At 63.6% G+C, this 14623-nt stretch overlaps 1 protein-coding gene across 4 annotated transcripts; it reads left to right on the forward strand.

Moving 5' to 3' along the window:
* Positions 1-926: 926 nt before the first annotated feature.
* On the forward strand, positions 927-14504 carry FAN1 (FANCD2 and FANCI associated nuclease 1). Of its 4 annotated transcripts, none has more exons than XM_016154880.2 (14): positions 927-1051; positions 1469-2881; positions 4775-4915; positions 5671-5872; positions 6409-6630; positions 7568-7699; positions 8644-8752; positions 9478-9597; positions 11067-11231; positions 11648-11795; positions 12563-12666; positions 13118-13312; positions 13903-14031; positions 14248-14504. In XM_016154880.2, exons 2-14 carry the CDS (start codon positions 1624-1626, stop codon positions 14383-14385), a joined length of 3063 nt encoding a protein of 1020 aa, XP_016010366.2. In that variant the 5' UTR covers positions 927-1051; positions 1469-1623; the 3' UTR covers positions 14386-14504. The 4 variants fall into 4 exon arrangements, with proteins under 4 accessions (XP_016010366.2, XP_036087959.1, XP_016010367.2 ...); XM_016154881.2 differs by having other exon boundaries at positions 996-1038; XM_036232065.1 differs by lacking the exon at positions 927-1051 and adding an exon at positions 1081-1269.
* The last annotated feature ends 119 nt before the right edge of the window (positions 14505-14623 follow it).

A 14623-nucleotide genomic window follows, 5' to 3' on the forward strand; every position in this document is an offset into this window, starting at 1 on the left:
TGGAAGGAGCTGGTCTCCGTGTGTCAGAGCTGATGGGTAACCTTTCCGTGGTTCTCAGCGGTTCGACATAGCCACTATTATAAATTAAATCCGATGCTCTCACAAACTGTACTAAGAACGAAAGTCATGAGTACCCCGAACTCGCCGCTCCCTAATTCCAGGGGCTCCCCGTTACCCATGGTTTCCCTTTCCACTGTCTACCTGTGGCCAATTACAGTCTGAAAATGTTATAGAAAATTCCAGAAGTAAATAATTCGTAAATTTTATGTTGCGAGCTGCTCTGTGTAGTGTGCTAAAATCTTGCAAGGACCCTCTCGGGCCTGCCCCTGAGTGAATCAACCCTTCCTGCATCCAATCCACAGTGTAGACGCCCCGTGGATTAGTCACTTAGCCCTCTTGGTTATCAGACCACGTTCACACAACTTAGTACAGTGGACTGTTACAATTCTGTGTTATTCTCGTTCCTCTCTACCGTGTTAATTTGTGTATGGCACCGTATCACAGGGATGCGCATATAGGAAAAACACGTTTCATACAGGGCCGGTTCCGTGCGCGGGTTCAGGCATCAGTGGGGCACGGACCGCGTCGCCGCGGATAAGCGGGGCCGCTGTACTTGAGCGCATTTCGCTACCCCTTTGCCCTTGAGGCCAGTCACACCTCCCGAATGGGGGCGGCGGCGAACAGCCAGCCCATCCTCTGCAAAGCCCAGCGCGCTGCTCCGTGGAGGCCGCACCTGTCTCCCCCGTGAAGGCCACACCTGTCTCCCCCGCAGCTGCGCCTTGACACTGACCGCGCCCCCAGCCGGCACCCCTCCGCCGGCCGGGAAAGGGGCTCCCTCCGCGCGCACGTGCACGCCGCAGGCGCACTGGGCTCCCACGGGTGCGAAGGGCGCCTGCGCGGGGTGGGCGGGGCATCGGTCGCTCGGGGCTCCACTCGCCGGGCCTGCGCGAGCCGGGGCGCGGGGATCGGCTGCGCGCGCCTGCGCGGGGCCCGGGCGGGGGGCGCGCGCGGCCGGCGGCGGTGGGTCCGCGGCCGCAGGTGCGCACGCCAGGTGCGCGGACGCGGCCCCGGGGACCGGCGCGGGGACCGCCGCTGCGGCAGGGGCGCCAGCGTGCCGTGCACAGAGGCCCGCGGCTGGGGGGGCGGGAGTGACCCCGGGGTCGCGCACGCAGGCCTGCCTCCCCGCACGAGTTAGCGATGCAGTGGTCTGGTCTTTAGGACGGCTCTGGGGTGGTCACACTGTCCCTTTTGAAAAGCGGATGATTTAAGGTTGTAGGGAGAGGTCGCAGAAGCTGGCCTTCCAGAGGCCGGCGCTGTCGCGGCCGCCGCATGGTCACCGCGGTGCCCCGGAGCGGATGCCCCCACCCCCACCCCAGCTGTCATCGGGGCAGCTGCCGCCCCTGCTCACTTGTCCCCTCTGTTTTGAATTCAGAAGACCTTTTTGATCCCCACGTGTTTTATTTTGCAGGCATTAGAAGTCGGCTAAGCGAAGGCCATGAAGCCAGGTAGAAGCCCGCTTGTGGTCATTTCAAGTCAGGAACGTAAAAGCAGAGCACTGCCCGCTCTCCCCGGTGACAGCCCGCGTCTTGTTACCTGAAACGCCCGGCTTTTCAGACCCTCAGGATGCCCGAAGGGAAGTCACCCGCGAAGAAACGGCCCCGGAGAAGTTTATCCAGCCGCGGCAGCAGCGCAGAGGCGGCAAAGTCCATCGTCCTGTGCTTCAGCAACGCGCCCCCGGCCCGGCTCGCCTGCCCCGTCTGCAGCAAGATGGTGCGCAGGTACGACCTGAACCGCCACCTGGACGACTTGTGTGCGGGCGGGGGTGGCGCCACCCGGGTCCCCGGTCCCGGCGGCCCGGCCGGTTCGCTGGTGTTTGCGGCGGACTCGACCCACGTCGCCGTGGAGGACGCGACAGCTGAGAAGCGGTCACCCTCCAAGACGAACTTGGCCCCCGGCCTAGGCGACCCGGCCAAAGCCGGCGGGGAAGCCCGGACCAGCCCCTACTTTAAGAGTCAGGGCGACCTGCCGTGCGAAGCCCAGGGAGCGCCGCGCCCGCGCCACGTGGAGGTCATTCCTTTGGGAAGCCTGTCGTCTAAGTTGTCCAGGAGACACGCGAAGGCCGCGCGAGCGGTGGACGAGCCCGAGGACGTCGCCGGCCACAGTCGGCGGAGTGCCCCGGCCGCAGCGGTGGGGGCGGCAGGCGGCGGTGCAGAGGGGGCGGATGAGGACCGCGACCTGAGCAGTTCTCAGAAGGAAAACCTGTTCGCCTGGGGGTCTCCTCAGCAGCAGAGTGGCCCCGAGCGTGCTGTGCAAGGCTCTACGATGATGACAATGACGATGATGACAGCCGGGAGCCTAAAGGCACCCCAGGAGCGTGGCAGAGCGGCCCTCACCCCCGCCCGCTCGGGGAATGCCCCCGGGCCGGCCTCGCCAGGCCTAACTCTGGGGACTAGATTACAGGCGACTGCAGAGGACAGCCCCGCAGAGCAGGAGGGCGGCGAAGGAGCTGGCCACGGCATGCAAGGCGGGGAGGCCGGGAGCCGCGCAGAAGGTCACACGACTGTCGCGGCCCAGGCTGGAGCGCAGGCGGCGTCGGAGGGGGAGGCCACGTCCCACAGCCGTAGACGCGACGCTTCCACCTGCAGCAGCGTCCACGCACCTGCCCCGGGACCTGACAGTGACGCGGGGGCCGAGGTGGCCCGCGGAGCCGCTCCGGAGCAGGCGCCCAGCGGCGGGCCCGCTGGTGTGGCGGCCCCCGGCCACCCCTACTACCTCCGGAGTTTCCTACTGGTGCTGGACGCCGTGTTTGGGGACGAAGACGACAGGAAGCTCTTCGACGAACACGAGAGAGGCATCGTGACGAAATTTTATCAGTTATCAGGTAGTTTAAGCCCGTTTGCTTTCGGGATGTTGTCTCCCATTTGCCTGACGTAATGGTCCTCGCCCAGGGCCCCACGGTGTCGCGCGGTCCTCGCTCGGCACCGTCTTGCTCAGCACCTCTGGGTGCGACGCTGACGAGACGGCATAGGACCTTAACCCTTGTTTACGGCCGTCAGCCCGTTGGGAAACTGGTTTCGTTACGCTTCCTTTCACTTAAAGTCGCAGAACCTGTCCGTGACATTAAGTGAGCATGTACCGCCTTCGATGGCGGTAAAACCACCTTTTTCCAGATTAAAAAAAAAGCAAAACGATGTGACTTAGAAGAGTGTACTGTGCGTTTTGAGCATGTCGTTACGTGGACAGTTAGGTCGTTTTGTTGTTTTTGCACACTTTCTTAAAAAATGAAAGTAAAAGAAAATACAGGGAAAAGCAAACGGGGGTATGTGGAGGTTTTTCCCCAGCGGTATTTTGGGTTCCTGGGCTCGACCTTGTAAAGTCTGTGTGTGTGTGTGTGTGTGTGAGCTACGCTGGTGCATTTACAAACATCGGTCTGCGCCTCAAATCGTGGCCGGCGGTGGTGGCTCTAAGCCGAGGGTACGGGCTGGGAACAAAGGCCACCTTGTGACAGTCGTGCCGCTAATCCAGAGGGCCACAGCCGCACTGCGGAACCCCGTCCCTTCCGAGGCGGGAACGCTTGTCTGGGGGCACACTGACCCCCAGTGACGTGGAGCAGATTTGATGCCTCGGGGGAGTAAAACGCCCCGACCATCGCCCCTGACGCTCGGCAGGCGGCTTGTCTTAAGCGCACGCGGTGGCGTTGCCACGGTGTCCTTGCCTCTTTAACGTGCGAGTCGCACGCGGCGGAGCTGCACTGGCCTCCACGCCGCTCCTGTGCCTGCACATGCTTCCCTCCCAGACACGGCTCGCACCCTGCGTGGGCACACGGCTTTGGCTGGGTGCTGCTGGCGTTCGTGGGTGCTTGCATCTAATGAAGAAACGTGGCCAGTTCCCCCAGCACAAGTGCAAGTTCTTGTGTGTGTCTCAGAGAATCATTTACAGTCTGTGAAAGCAGCTACCGCTAATTGCTTTTGCCTCTTTTAAGAAAAAAGGAAAATGACAGCCAAATGTTAAAAAATATATAATTATATCATTGTACAGTTGGCAGAAAGTTAACGATAATCCGAGAAACTGAGGCGAAACTGGTTCATCAAATAGCTCGGCTGAGGTCACCGAGGGAGGTGGCTGCCCCACCGAAACCTGGCATTGTTTGAAAAATCTTTTGGTTGAAATTATTGTCAACCAAAAATAGAATGATGTGCATTAAACGGACAGCAGAGCACACAGTGACTGGAACTCTGGGCAGGGCTTCTCTGAAGGAGCCGAGGGTGGCTAGAAAACGGGGAACCTCGTTCTTAGAAGTTTAAAAATAGTCGATAATTATTACCAGCCGGGAACTCTTTTTTTCATGGTTTATAGGCCAGTCCAGGTAGCTCATCTCCTGCAGCCTTTCCCCCAGCTTGGGGAGATGGCGTTTTTTACCTCCCTCCACCCTCTGCTTTCTCGCTCTTTTTTTAAAGTAGAGGAGAAAATGGAGTCTCAGCAAGGTTCGGTGACTTCCATACAATTTAGAAGTGGCGAAAGTGGCCCCGGGGTTTCCGTTCTGGGTGCGATTCCTGGCCTTTGGTGACAGGGACACAGCGCAGAAGACATCCCTGGGGGGCCGTCTCTTTGAAATCAACTCCGTCTCCCCGGGAAGAAAAGGATTTTCTTGGGAGATCGGTTGAGGGAAAATATGTGTATTTCTAGCAGAGTATATTTTCGTCGCCTCAATTTGAAAGCATTTCTATGTCGTTTTGAGAAGAAGGATGACAGTTTTTATTTTTCTCCATTGCAGAGAGTGGTCAGAAGTTGTACGTACGACTCTTTCAACGCAAGTGCAGCTGGATTAAGCTGAAGAAGCTGGAATACGAGGAGATCGCCGCCGACTTGGCGCCTGTGGTGGCGGAGCTGGAGGCGGCAGGCTTCCTGCAGACAGGTGCGCGCCGGCGAGAGATGTTTGCAGAACGCGGTGACCGCTGCGTGGCACCCTCTCCTGGTGGCGCCTGAGAAAGAGCCGTCGCGTGTTTGTTTTTCGGTTGCGTTGTTAATCTTCTCAGGGCGGTGAATTATTCCTGTGATGCTAAAGCCATCGTGAGCCTGGGTTAAGACACCACAAACGTCGTCTTCCGCCCACGTGCACCCCCAGACCGGTCTCGGCTTGTAGGCCGACGGCCTCGGGGCCGCGGGTGGACATGGCCGTCGGGGCAGCAGCGTGCGTAAGGATGCACCTGCGTGGAGCCCAGCGCCGCGGGGGGGTGCTGGGGCGTGAGGAGACTGGTAGCTGTGCGTCTTGGGTTCACCTCGCTGACATTCGAGACCAGAATAGGCGAATCGAGCCGGAGCAGGTGGTCACGGGCGTCTCTGCCCGGTGCAGGGAGGTCCATTGGGGGGTTATGCTCCGAAGAGTGAAGTCACCAGTGGGCTCTGGAAGCGGAGGCCTGAACCATCAAGGCTAGCTACACATCGCTGCGGGATTCAGATTTTCCTTTTTTTTTTCGTGAGACGTTCTGTTGGTACTTTCCTGAGATCCCTCTTTTCTCTGTTCCTTAATAATCGTCCTGGCAAAGTACGGTCTCTGTAGTAGGGTTTCATTTCGTTCGCAGCTAACAGATTCCTTCTTCACAGAGTAAATAATGCTGGGAAACGGTAAGAGTCTTTGAAAGGACTTTTAAATGTTTTTAACCGTTTCAGAGGCTGAGTTGCAAGAGCTCCAGGAAGTGCTGGACCTGCTTTCGGCTCCTGAGCTCAAGGCCCTGGGGAGGACGTTCCACGTGGCGGGGCCCGGCGGCCAGAGGCAGCGGCTGGTGGACGCTTTGCTCAGACTGGCCAGGCAGCCCTCGGTCTGCCCTCGGGGCCAGGGCCAGCCTGGAGTCGGCGCCGTGATTTTAAAAAGGTTTCGTTGGACATTGTTACACCAAACACATGGAGAACGTCGGTCTTGTACATTGACGTAGAGCAGGTGGTTCCTGTTTCCGGTTGTCACTGCTCATTTCATTTTGGGTGCCATGACTGGATTCCTTCTCGGTTTATTATTCATAATTCTCAGAAGACCGTACTCACTTCTAGGACCGAGAAAAATCAGTCAGGTTTTTATTTCAGTAAACTTTTTATTGACGTGGACTCTGTCAATCTGCATATGCAACTTTTCCTGAGTTTAAACCTAAAAATTTATCAGAAACGGGGTGGTTTCACTTGTCCGCGTGAAACCGTTTGGGGATAAAACCTCATTTAACCCTCACCGTGTCCCCAGGCGCGGCTCTGAGCCCCAGAGAGGTTATGAAAACCTCCGTGTCCTTAGCTGGAAGTGACCGATCGGCGTCAGGCGCGACCGTGGATGCCCCTCGCCCTTATCACACCCGGGTGTAGTTTCTAAAATCCGATGTCCAAATGCTGAAAAGCCCGAAACCCGTTTGCTTCGCGTATCCGCAGGGCGAAGGACGTGGCGGGCCTGGCACTGCGGGTGCACGGCGGCCCGCGGGCCGTGTTCTCCCGCGCCCTGCTGCTCTTCGACCTGTCCGAGGCGCCGGAGGAGGACGGCGGCCGGGACCCGCTCTCGGCCGTGCTGCTGGCCGGCCTGGGCCGGGTGGCGTTCCCGCGGTACACCGTGTGCCGGGCGGCCCGCATCTTCCAGGACAGAGACGATCTCATCAGGTCAGGTCCCGCGAGCGGGTCTCGGCCACAGCGGACGCCGAAGTCCGCAGCCGAAACGGCGGTTTTGTTCTGTTCTGTTCCTGCCTCGCGAGTACACGTTGCTGAGACGGGGGGTGGCGGGGGACGTAGGGGCGTGTCAGGTTACGGGGGGGGGGGTGTGTGTGTGCAAATGTTTCGGTTCCCAAGTGACCTCGGCAGGAAGCAGCGTTACGCTGTCGTGGGCCTGGACGAGGCGGAAGGCGGGTCCTGGCGACATGCCGGGTAATGCGAAGACCAGCTCGTGTGTGTACTCACCCGCGTGTGCACACGGCACACGTCGTCCCCCGTCTGGGCTCAGGGATTTAGTGAACGTTTGCTTTGACTGGCAAAAAGTAGGTTTTGGTAGAAAACGGTATAGGTCTTACAGGAAAAAAAAAAAAATACTTGGGTTTCGTAAATAAACCCTCCTTTTATTTTATAAGAAAGATTCATTTGACTTTCCCGAAACGTCGCTTCTGATTGCGACGTCAGGTGTAGGCCTCGGATTTGACTGGCGTGGATTCCGATGCTGGACTGTAGCGCAGCCGTGTGCATGCTGCTTAGTACGTGCGTTGAAAAGTCAGCCACCGGAGCGATTCAAAGCCACGGCGCTGGAGACCGACTCCAGCCGCTGCGCCCGCTGTTGGGAAGGTCGGCGTCTTGTTCGTATCGCCCTGGAGTCGCTGGAAGGAGCAGCCGAGCCTTCCAGCGACTCCCCCGACCCCGCTCGCGCTGGCCTCAGTGCGCTGACGTGGTCGCTGTCGGGGGCTTCGCGCTTTTCTCTGTCGTGACGGTCCGTGCTCGGAAGCCCAGTTCCGGTCCCCGTCCCCGTGAGCCGCGACGCCGTTCGGTCGTCCGTGCGGATTTCCCACGCAGCGCGCGCTCGGGTTTGAGCCGTGGCCGGCGCGTGTCCCCCCAGGTACGCGGAGGCCACCCAGGTGCTGAGCGATGTCTGCGCCGCCATGGCCGGTGGGAGCTGGAGGCTTGCGCACGAGCTCTGTCAGCGCGCCCGCGGGGCCTGGCGCGGGCTGCAAGGCCACGCGGCTCTGAGGTGAGGAGTTCTCCGGGCCCCGCCACGGTTCGCTCACTGGCCACGTCGTCCCCACCGCTTCGTGGGGACCACGCCCCGCCCCGAACCCGCCGTGGGGCGCAGCTTCACGCTGGCCGTGCAGGGCCAGGGCGCCGGGAAGCAGGAGGAAGCGTCCAGAAGCTTGACGGGAGTCGACGGAGCTGGGGTCCCGCGCCGCGCACCTCCGGGCACACACGCCGGGCGTGGGCGGGCCCTCCGGGGGCACGGGCTCCCCCGAGGGGGGGCAGCGGCGCGTGCGCGTGGGGGCCGTGGGGACAGACGTGGCTGGCGTGGGAGATGGGCTCTCGGGGGACATTCGCGTGGGGGTATTCTGCACTCACCATTTACCACAGAAGTTCAGGGACACGGCACGTGAGCCTTCGGGTTTTCTGTTTGATAAATGTTAAGCGTATTCCGCATGAAGAAATTTTTTCTTCATCGTGATACAGTGATGAGAAAAATTAGCAGTATTAAATATCTCCAAAAAACCGCTAGGACGTGAAGTTCACGTGGACACGACGTGGGCTTAAAACCGTAGCCCGGAGGCGCCCTCTCTGTTCCTACACGTTTCGCCCGTGCTGCGTGGGGGTGTTTCGTGATTGGGGGGGTTCGCTAGGGACGAAATAACCAGCGATGGGGGAACCTCCTCGGGGGGTTCAGGTAAATGCGGAAGCTTTTCTCAGACTGAACAGCAAAATAGTGGTGAAAACGTGTCGGTCGGTGACTCGTCAGGAAACAGTCATAGCCGGAGGTCGGGCGGCCACGCCGCGGGGCTTGGCCGGCCGCTTCTGCCCCGGGCCGGGGCCGCTGTCCGGGGCTCTGCGGGCCGGCCGGTCTGGGCCGCGGCCACGTGCCGCGACGCGGGAGCCGAGACGGGGACCCCGCCCGCACGGCCGCCCCCCGACGCGCCGCCCCGCCCCCCCCAGGCACCACGCGGGCTTGCCGGCCTTCCTGCGGCGCTTCACCGCCGGCTGGGTCTACACGCGGGTCTCGTCGCGGGCCGTGGACGTCCTGCAGAGGCTGCGCATGTACGAGGTGAGGACGCGAGGCCTGCGGCACGGGCGGTCACGCCGGCCCCCGGGCACACCGCGAGGGCGCCGGCAGGCCGGGGTGCAGACAGGGCCCCGGGCGGGGCCCCTAAACCCTGGGGGTGCGGGGGAGCCTCCCCCCGCGGCCAGCACAGACGTCGCAAACCATGTATAATCACGTCCAGAATTTGGTCGTGTCTGTCCTTACGCTGACGTGAGACCCGGGACCCACCTTTGGTTGTGGTGAGCGGTGTGTATTGGAAAAACGGTGTTTTCTGGAGCACGAGCCGAGGCCGGGCTCCCGATCCGGCCCGTGAATCCCAGGAGGGGCCCTGTGGTGCCTTTGGGGACCCCGCAGACCCACCGCTGCATATTTGTGGGTTTTGCGCATCCTCAGGAGAGCCGTTACATGTGTCCAGGAGGCCCACGAACCACAGAAGGCAGGTTAAGGTGCCCTGTGCACCCCTGAGGTCTCACGCTGGCTCCCCAAGTGCTAGGTTTGCAGCCCAGCCCGGCCTGCTGCCTGGACCCGGACCCTGTGTGGCCCTCGCTGGCCAGCTGGTTTGAGAGGACATAGGCTGGATGCGCAGCCGAGGGGGAGGGACGCCTCGGGGGGCTCGGGCTATCTGACGCTCGGCCTCGGCCTGGGCTCAGTGGACACAGATGCTTCACGACTGCGTGGCGGCCTCGCTGGCTGCGGAGTCTAACGCGCCTCCTCTGTGGCTGCGGCAGGAAGCGGTCCAGGAACTCCAGGACCTTCTGTCCCAGAAGGTGTACTGCCCGGACAGCAGGGGCCGATGGTGGGACCGGCTGGCTCTCAACCTCCACCAGCACCTGAAGCGCCCCGAGCAGGTACGGGCAGGTACGAGCAGGTACGGGCAGGTACGGGCAGGTACGGGCAGGTACGGGCAGCGGCTCTCACCTGGCCCGCTTGTACGTCTGCGTGAATTCGAGCACAGCAACCTAGACGTGATCAGGACAGCCGTCTAACGGCCTGTCTGTGTTCTTCCCACCCCCGAAGAGGTGAAGGCAGGCGGCCTGGGGCGCGGGAGGGTCGGCCGTCCCGCCCTCAGTGGGTCTGAGGAAGGGGCTTCTTGTTTCAGAGCCGGTGGTTTCACTCACTCGGGGTGTGGGGGCTGCGGGCAGCCGGGCTGATGAAATGCGAATTCTCCTTCTTAGCGCAGGGACTGTGAGTAGTGACCAGGGACCCGGCCCTCTGGGCCACGCTGTACCTCGCTCCTGGGAAGGGTGTTCCCTGACCCGCCCCGAGCAGGCCTCCTTCTCTCCCGGGGACCCCGTGGCCTCTGTGGCCGAGCAGCCTGGGCCCCTGCGGCTGCTGAGGCGCCTTGCGCCCACGCCAGCCCGCGCTCGGCGTGGACGGCGGGGGCCCTGCTTCTCTCTGGCGGCTTCTGCCTTTCTTGGTGGCGCACGGAGCGGGTCAGGCTGTCGTGGGCGTGGACACATGGCCCGGGGAGGAGAAGGGGCTAGAAGCAGGACAGACCGCCTTCACCCCGCACGCTGAAAAGTGCCTCGTCACCCGGAGCGTCGGCGTCGGCGGGGGAGGTGGCTGTGCCGCCTCGGGGCCCCTCTGGCTCCTTCAGCCCAGGCCGCCCGGGCAGGTGGCGGGTGGAGGGTGGAGGGTGGAGAAGGGCCCGGGCGGGTCGCTGCTTCCTGCGCTGGGGCGAAGGTTCCCAGGAGCCCACAGGCTGCGGGCGGCGGCGCTGGCTCTGGGGGAGGACGGGGCTCCGAGCCGGTTTTCGAGATGGATGGAAAATCGTGGTTCCTCCAGCCTGGTCCCCAGGTCTTGCCAGCCACGCGCGCACCTGCCGGCCTCCAGGGAAGGGCGTGCGGGCAGCCCGTCCCCTCCCGCGGCCAGACCCCGCTGCTGCCGCTCTGGGGTTCCTGCCCTTGGGGGCCCCACCCGGCAGCCCCGAGGTGGTCGCTCCGTGCCCGGGGGTGGGGGACACGTCTCCTTTCGGGTGCCCCAGGTGCTGCACGGAGCACGGTCTCTCTCCGGCCTGCTCCGGCCCAGGACGCAGGGTTGTCCCTGACTTTCCCGGCCTCTGTGGCAGCCGAGACGTCGTCTGCACACGGAACGGCGCGGCCCGGCAGGCCGCCGGTGTTCCAGACGGTTCTGGTCGGGCTCAGGGTTCGTCCGCGCACTGGCCGCGTCACTGCTGTCGAAAGGCCGCTCGTCACCCTGGAAGCCGCTCTGCATTCCTGTCGGGCAGTCTGGAGAGCCGGCTGCGGGGTGGACGCCCGACGGACGCGGGGGGCCCCCAGGGTCGTCCTGGGCCCTGACGCGGCCTGTCCCCTGCTAGGCTGCTAGGTGCATCGCGGAAGGGCTGGCAGACCCGGAGGTGCGGACGGGTCACCGCCTGTCGCTGTACCAGAGGGCCATGCGTCTGAGAGAGTCCCCGAGCTGCCACGGCGTCAGGCACCTCTTGCTCCAGCTGCCAGAAGAGACCGTGGACGACGTGAAGCACGTGAGTCTGCGTCCTGGGCACCCTTGGGTGCCACCTGCTGGGAGCAGCCTCGGGACGGTTTCTGTGCTTTTCTCTCCAACTTGGAAGACGCTGACGCGCGTGTGGGACAGGGGGACATGGCTCCCCATTTTCTCCGCCGCCGGCTGTCTGGCTGGCTGACGTTCTGTAAAACCCCGAGTCCGAAGCCCACGGCCTGCGCCGGTTCCTCCCGCGTGGTCGGGACACCTGGGGACAGCTCCGGGGGCCACATGCTCCCCGGGGGTCAAGGCCGTGACCGTTGTGAACCTCGCCGGTGCCCAGCGTGGGTCCCACAGCCTGGCGCTGGCTGAGAATTGGGGGCGTGCAGGGGAGGGTGTCCTCAGACGCCAGTCGGGTCTGCACACCTGTCACTGATGGATGTCCGGCCACCGTCTCAGGTGACCATCTCGGGCCGGCTGTGCCCGCAGCACGGGATGGGCAAGTCCGTGTTTGTGCTGGAGGCCGGGGGGCCCGCGCCGGCCACCGCCCTGTGCTCCGTGGAAGAGCTGGCCCTGGACCACTACCGACGCGGCGGCTTCGACCAAGGTACCTGACACGCGGCGCCCGTGAGCCGTCGCCCCTCCGTCCTGTGCCCCGGGAGGTGCCGCTGGCCCGCGAGGGCTTGGGAAGAACTTTGCTGTGGTCGTGAAAGGCCCACCGCCCGGCCAGTGACCGCCACTTAATGCCCGCGAGGGGCAGCTCGGTGGGACGTTAGGCGAGTGAGGCCGGCCTGTCCTCAGAGCCCCTGTCCTCAGGGGACGAGGGGGGACGGGGGCCTGACCCGGCAGAGGGGCCGAGTCCGGAGCTGGCAGCTGAGGGCCGCGGAGTCCGCTGCCCCCCTGCTGTCCTGTCGGGTCACGGAGGCGGGCGGCAGGGACGGGGGGAGGAGGGCGCACGGCACGGCCCGGGCCAGGCAGGACAGAGCGGCCCTGTCCTGCGCTGCAGCGTGACCAGACGGGGCGCTCGGGCCGGCGGCACGGACGCCTCCCCGCCTGCTGGGGGGTCCCGGTGGCCAGCACCTCCTGTGCCCCAGGCCGTAAAGTGGGGACAGGGTGTCCCCGTGGCTGCCTACCTCCCCGGCAGGGGTGAAACGCAGAAGGCCCCCCGGAGGCAGGCCGAGGCCGCAGCCCCCCCGAGACTGAGGTTTGGGCACGTGACGGGCGCTCTGGGGCTTCCGCCCTTAAACAGGCTTCTGTGGAGAACGTGACGTAAAGCGGCAGCCGGGGGTGGGGGGGGGCCTGTGCGCGCACGTCCTGCTGCCCTGCGAGGCGGGCTGCGGGGGACTGACCCCCGCCTCGCGTGCCCTGCCGCAGGCATCCACGGGGAAGCGTCCACCTTCACCACGCTGTACGGCCTCCTGCTGTGGGACGTCATCTTCATGGACGGGGTGCCGGACGCCTTCCGAAACGCCTACCAGGTACCCCGCCCGGCCGCGCCCCGGGCACGCGGCGAGGTGAGCAGACGCTGCCGGGCTGTGGCCCCGCGGCCGCCAGAGGCTGCCTCAGCCTCCGGTCATCGTGCCGGGTCCCGTGACAGGCTTCTGCTCACGAGTCCGAGTTGTGGCATTTATGGCCCATGTGGGCCCGCGCTCCCCGACGTCGGTGGGGCTCCCGCCTCAGCCCGCTGAGACCTGGCCGGGCCCGGCGCCGGGTGCTCGGGGCTGAGCTCTCCCGGAAGCCCTGCTCACACGGTCACGCTAAGGAAGCAGCGTGGAAAGATCCCCGAGATGCTTTTGACTCATCTTTTGAGAAAGAGACCGCGCCAGCTCCATGGGCTCGGCCGGTTCCTGCGTTTCCTGGGCATCACGTGGTGCCGGTGGGTCGGACCCCCAGGTGAGTCTGAGGTGTCGCCCCCACCCCTCACCACAGGCGCTCCCGCTGGACCTCTGCACGGACAGCTTCTTCGCCAGCAGGCGGCTGGCCATCGAGGCCAGGCTGCAGCAGATCCAGCAGGCCCCAGCCGAGAGCCTGCAGGCCTGGGTGGCCGCCACGTGGCAGGCCCAGCACGGCAGGGCGGCCCCCATCGTCAGCTGGGAACGCTTCGCTTCTCTGCAGCAAGCGCAGGTGAACACGTGAGCCACACACCCGCCTGTATGCGCGTGCGTGCTGCATGCGTGCATTGTATGGGCATGTGTACATGCACATGCAGCTGTAGGTGCATACATGTGCATGCATGTACATGCACCCACACACGTGTGGCGTTTGTGTGTGCATGCACGTGTATGTGTGCGTGTGCGTGTGCGTGCGTGCATGTCTGCTCCTGTGCGTGTGCACTTATAACACCCCGGCCCACATGCAGTTTTGGGTGGGCACACGTCAGGGCACCCCAGCCGTGCCTTCTCCCCCTCAGCCGACAGCTCCCCTTTGCCTGAGCTGTGGCCCCCACGGGCAGATGCCATCCGTGTCCCTGTCCCTTGGCTGCTGGCCTCTGTCAGCCATCACTGTCACAGTCCTGAGCACTTCTTCCTAATTCCCTCTCCCTCGGCAGCTCCAGGACTGTCCCACCCGGGCAGACGTGGTAACTGCTCGCCCGGGGTGCCGCAGCCGCTGGGGCCCTGGCGCCAGGCGTCCTGGGCTCCCCTCCTGCTGGGCCACCCCGTTCTCCCTGCTGTGGTGACAGGGGCCTGGCTAGTTACCGCGTGTTCCGTGTGCAGGACCTTGTCTCCTGCCTGGGGGGCCGCATCCTCGGCGGCGTGTGCCGACGCCTGGCCATGGACTTCCGCCACTGCCGGGGGGGCCTCCCGGACCTGGTCGTGTGGAGCTCCCGGAACCGTCGCTGCAAGGTCAGTAAGCAGAGTGGGAAGTCCCGTCTGCGACTCGTGTAGCCACGCCACCGGGGGCGACGGCAGGGGCCTCGTGCGTGGCTGTCGGCGAGGCCGGTCCCGTGGGAACTGCCTCCCGCGGCTGCCCAAACACGTGAGCCCGGGGCCGTGGCAGAGCGGCACGGAGAACACTCCTGTCGCACGCCTGACTGGCGGTTCCCGAAACCTCTCTTGCAGCTGGTGGAGGTGAAGGGCCCCGGCGACCGGCTGTCCCCCAAGCAGATGACCTGGCTGCACGAGCTGCAGAAGCTGGGGGCCGACGTGGAGGTCTGCCACGTGGCCGCGGTCGGTGCCAAGAGCAGAGGCCAGGACTAGGCCAGCCACCGGGAGCCGCTCATCAGACGCGCATCTGAGGTTCTCCAAGCATCAAGTGTAATTACGTTTTATTTAATTTCGATTTTGTGTCGTCACTAATAAACCTGACAGTAAACCCAGTATTGGCTTGAAGACACTCGATTCCACACAGCAGGTAGTGAGCTTTTTAAAAGGTGAAAACCTTGGTGGCCACTGGGGACTGGAGACATCTAGGTGCTTTGATCAGACTCACAAAAAA

Source organism: Rousettus aegyptiacus, unplaced genomic scaffold (genome assembly GCF_014176215.1).
Source record: "Rousettus aegyptiacus isolate mRouAeg1 unplaced genomic scaffold, mRouAeg1.p scaffold_m13_p_14, whole genome shotgun sequence".
NCBI lineage: Eukaryota > Metazoa > Chordata > Mammalia > Chiroptera > Pteropodidae > Rousettus > Rousettus aegyptiacus.

What these genes read in the sequence shown, in the direction of transcription:
- FAN1 (XM_016154880.2), top strand. Translation starts at nt 1,624, where the DNA reads ATGCCCGAAGGGAAGTCACCCGCGAAGAAACGGCCCCGGAGAAGTTTA. An exon ending in GGCAGGCTTCCTGCAGACAG is followed by an intron (nt 4,916 to 5,670) that starts GTGCGCGCCGGC and finishes TAACCGTTTCAG; the next exon opens with AGGCTGAGTTGCAAGAGCTC. An exon ending in ACGCGGCGGCTTCGACCAAG is followed by an intron (nt 11,796 to 12,562) that starts GTACCTGACACG and finishes GCCCTGCCGCAG; the next exon opens with GCATCCACGGGGAAGCGTCC.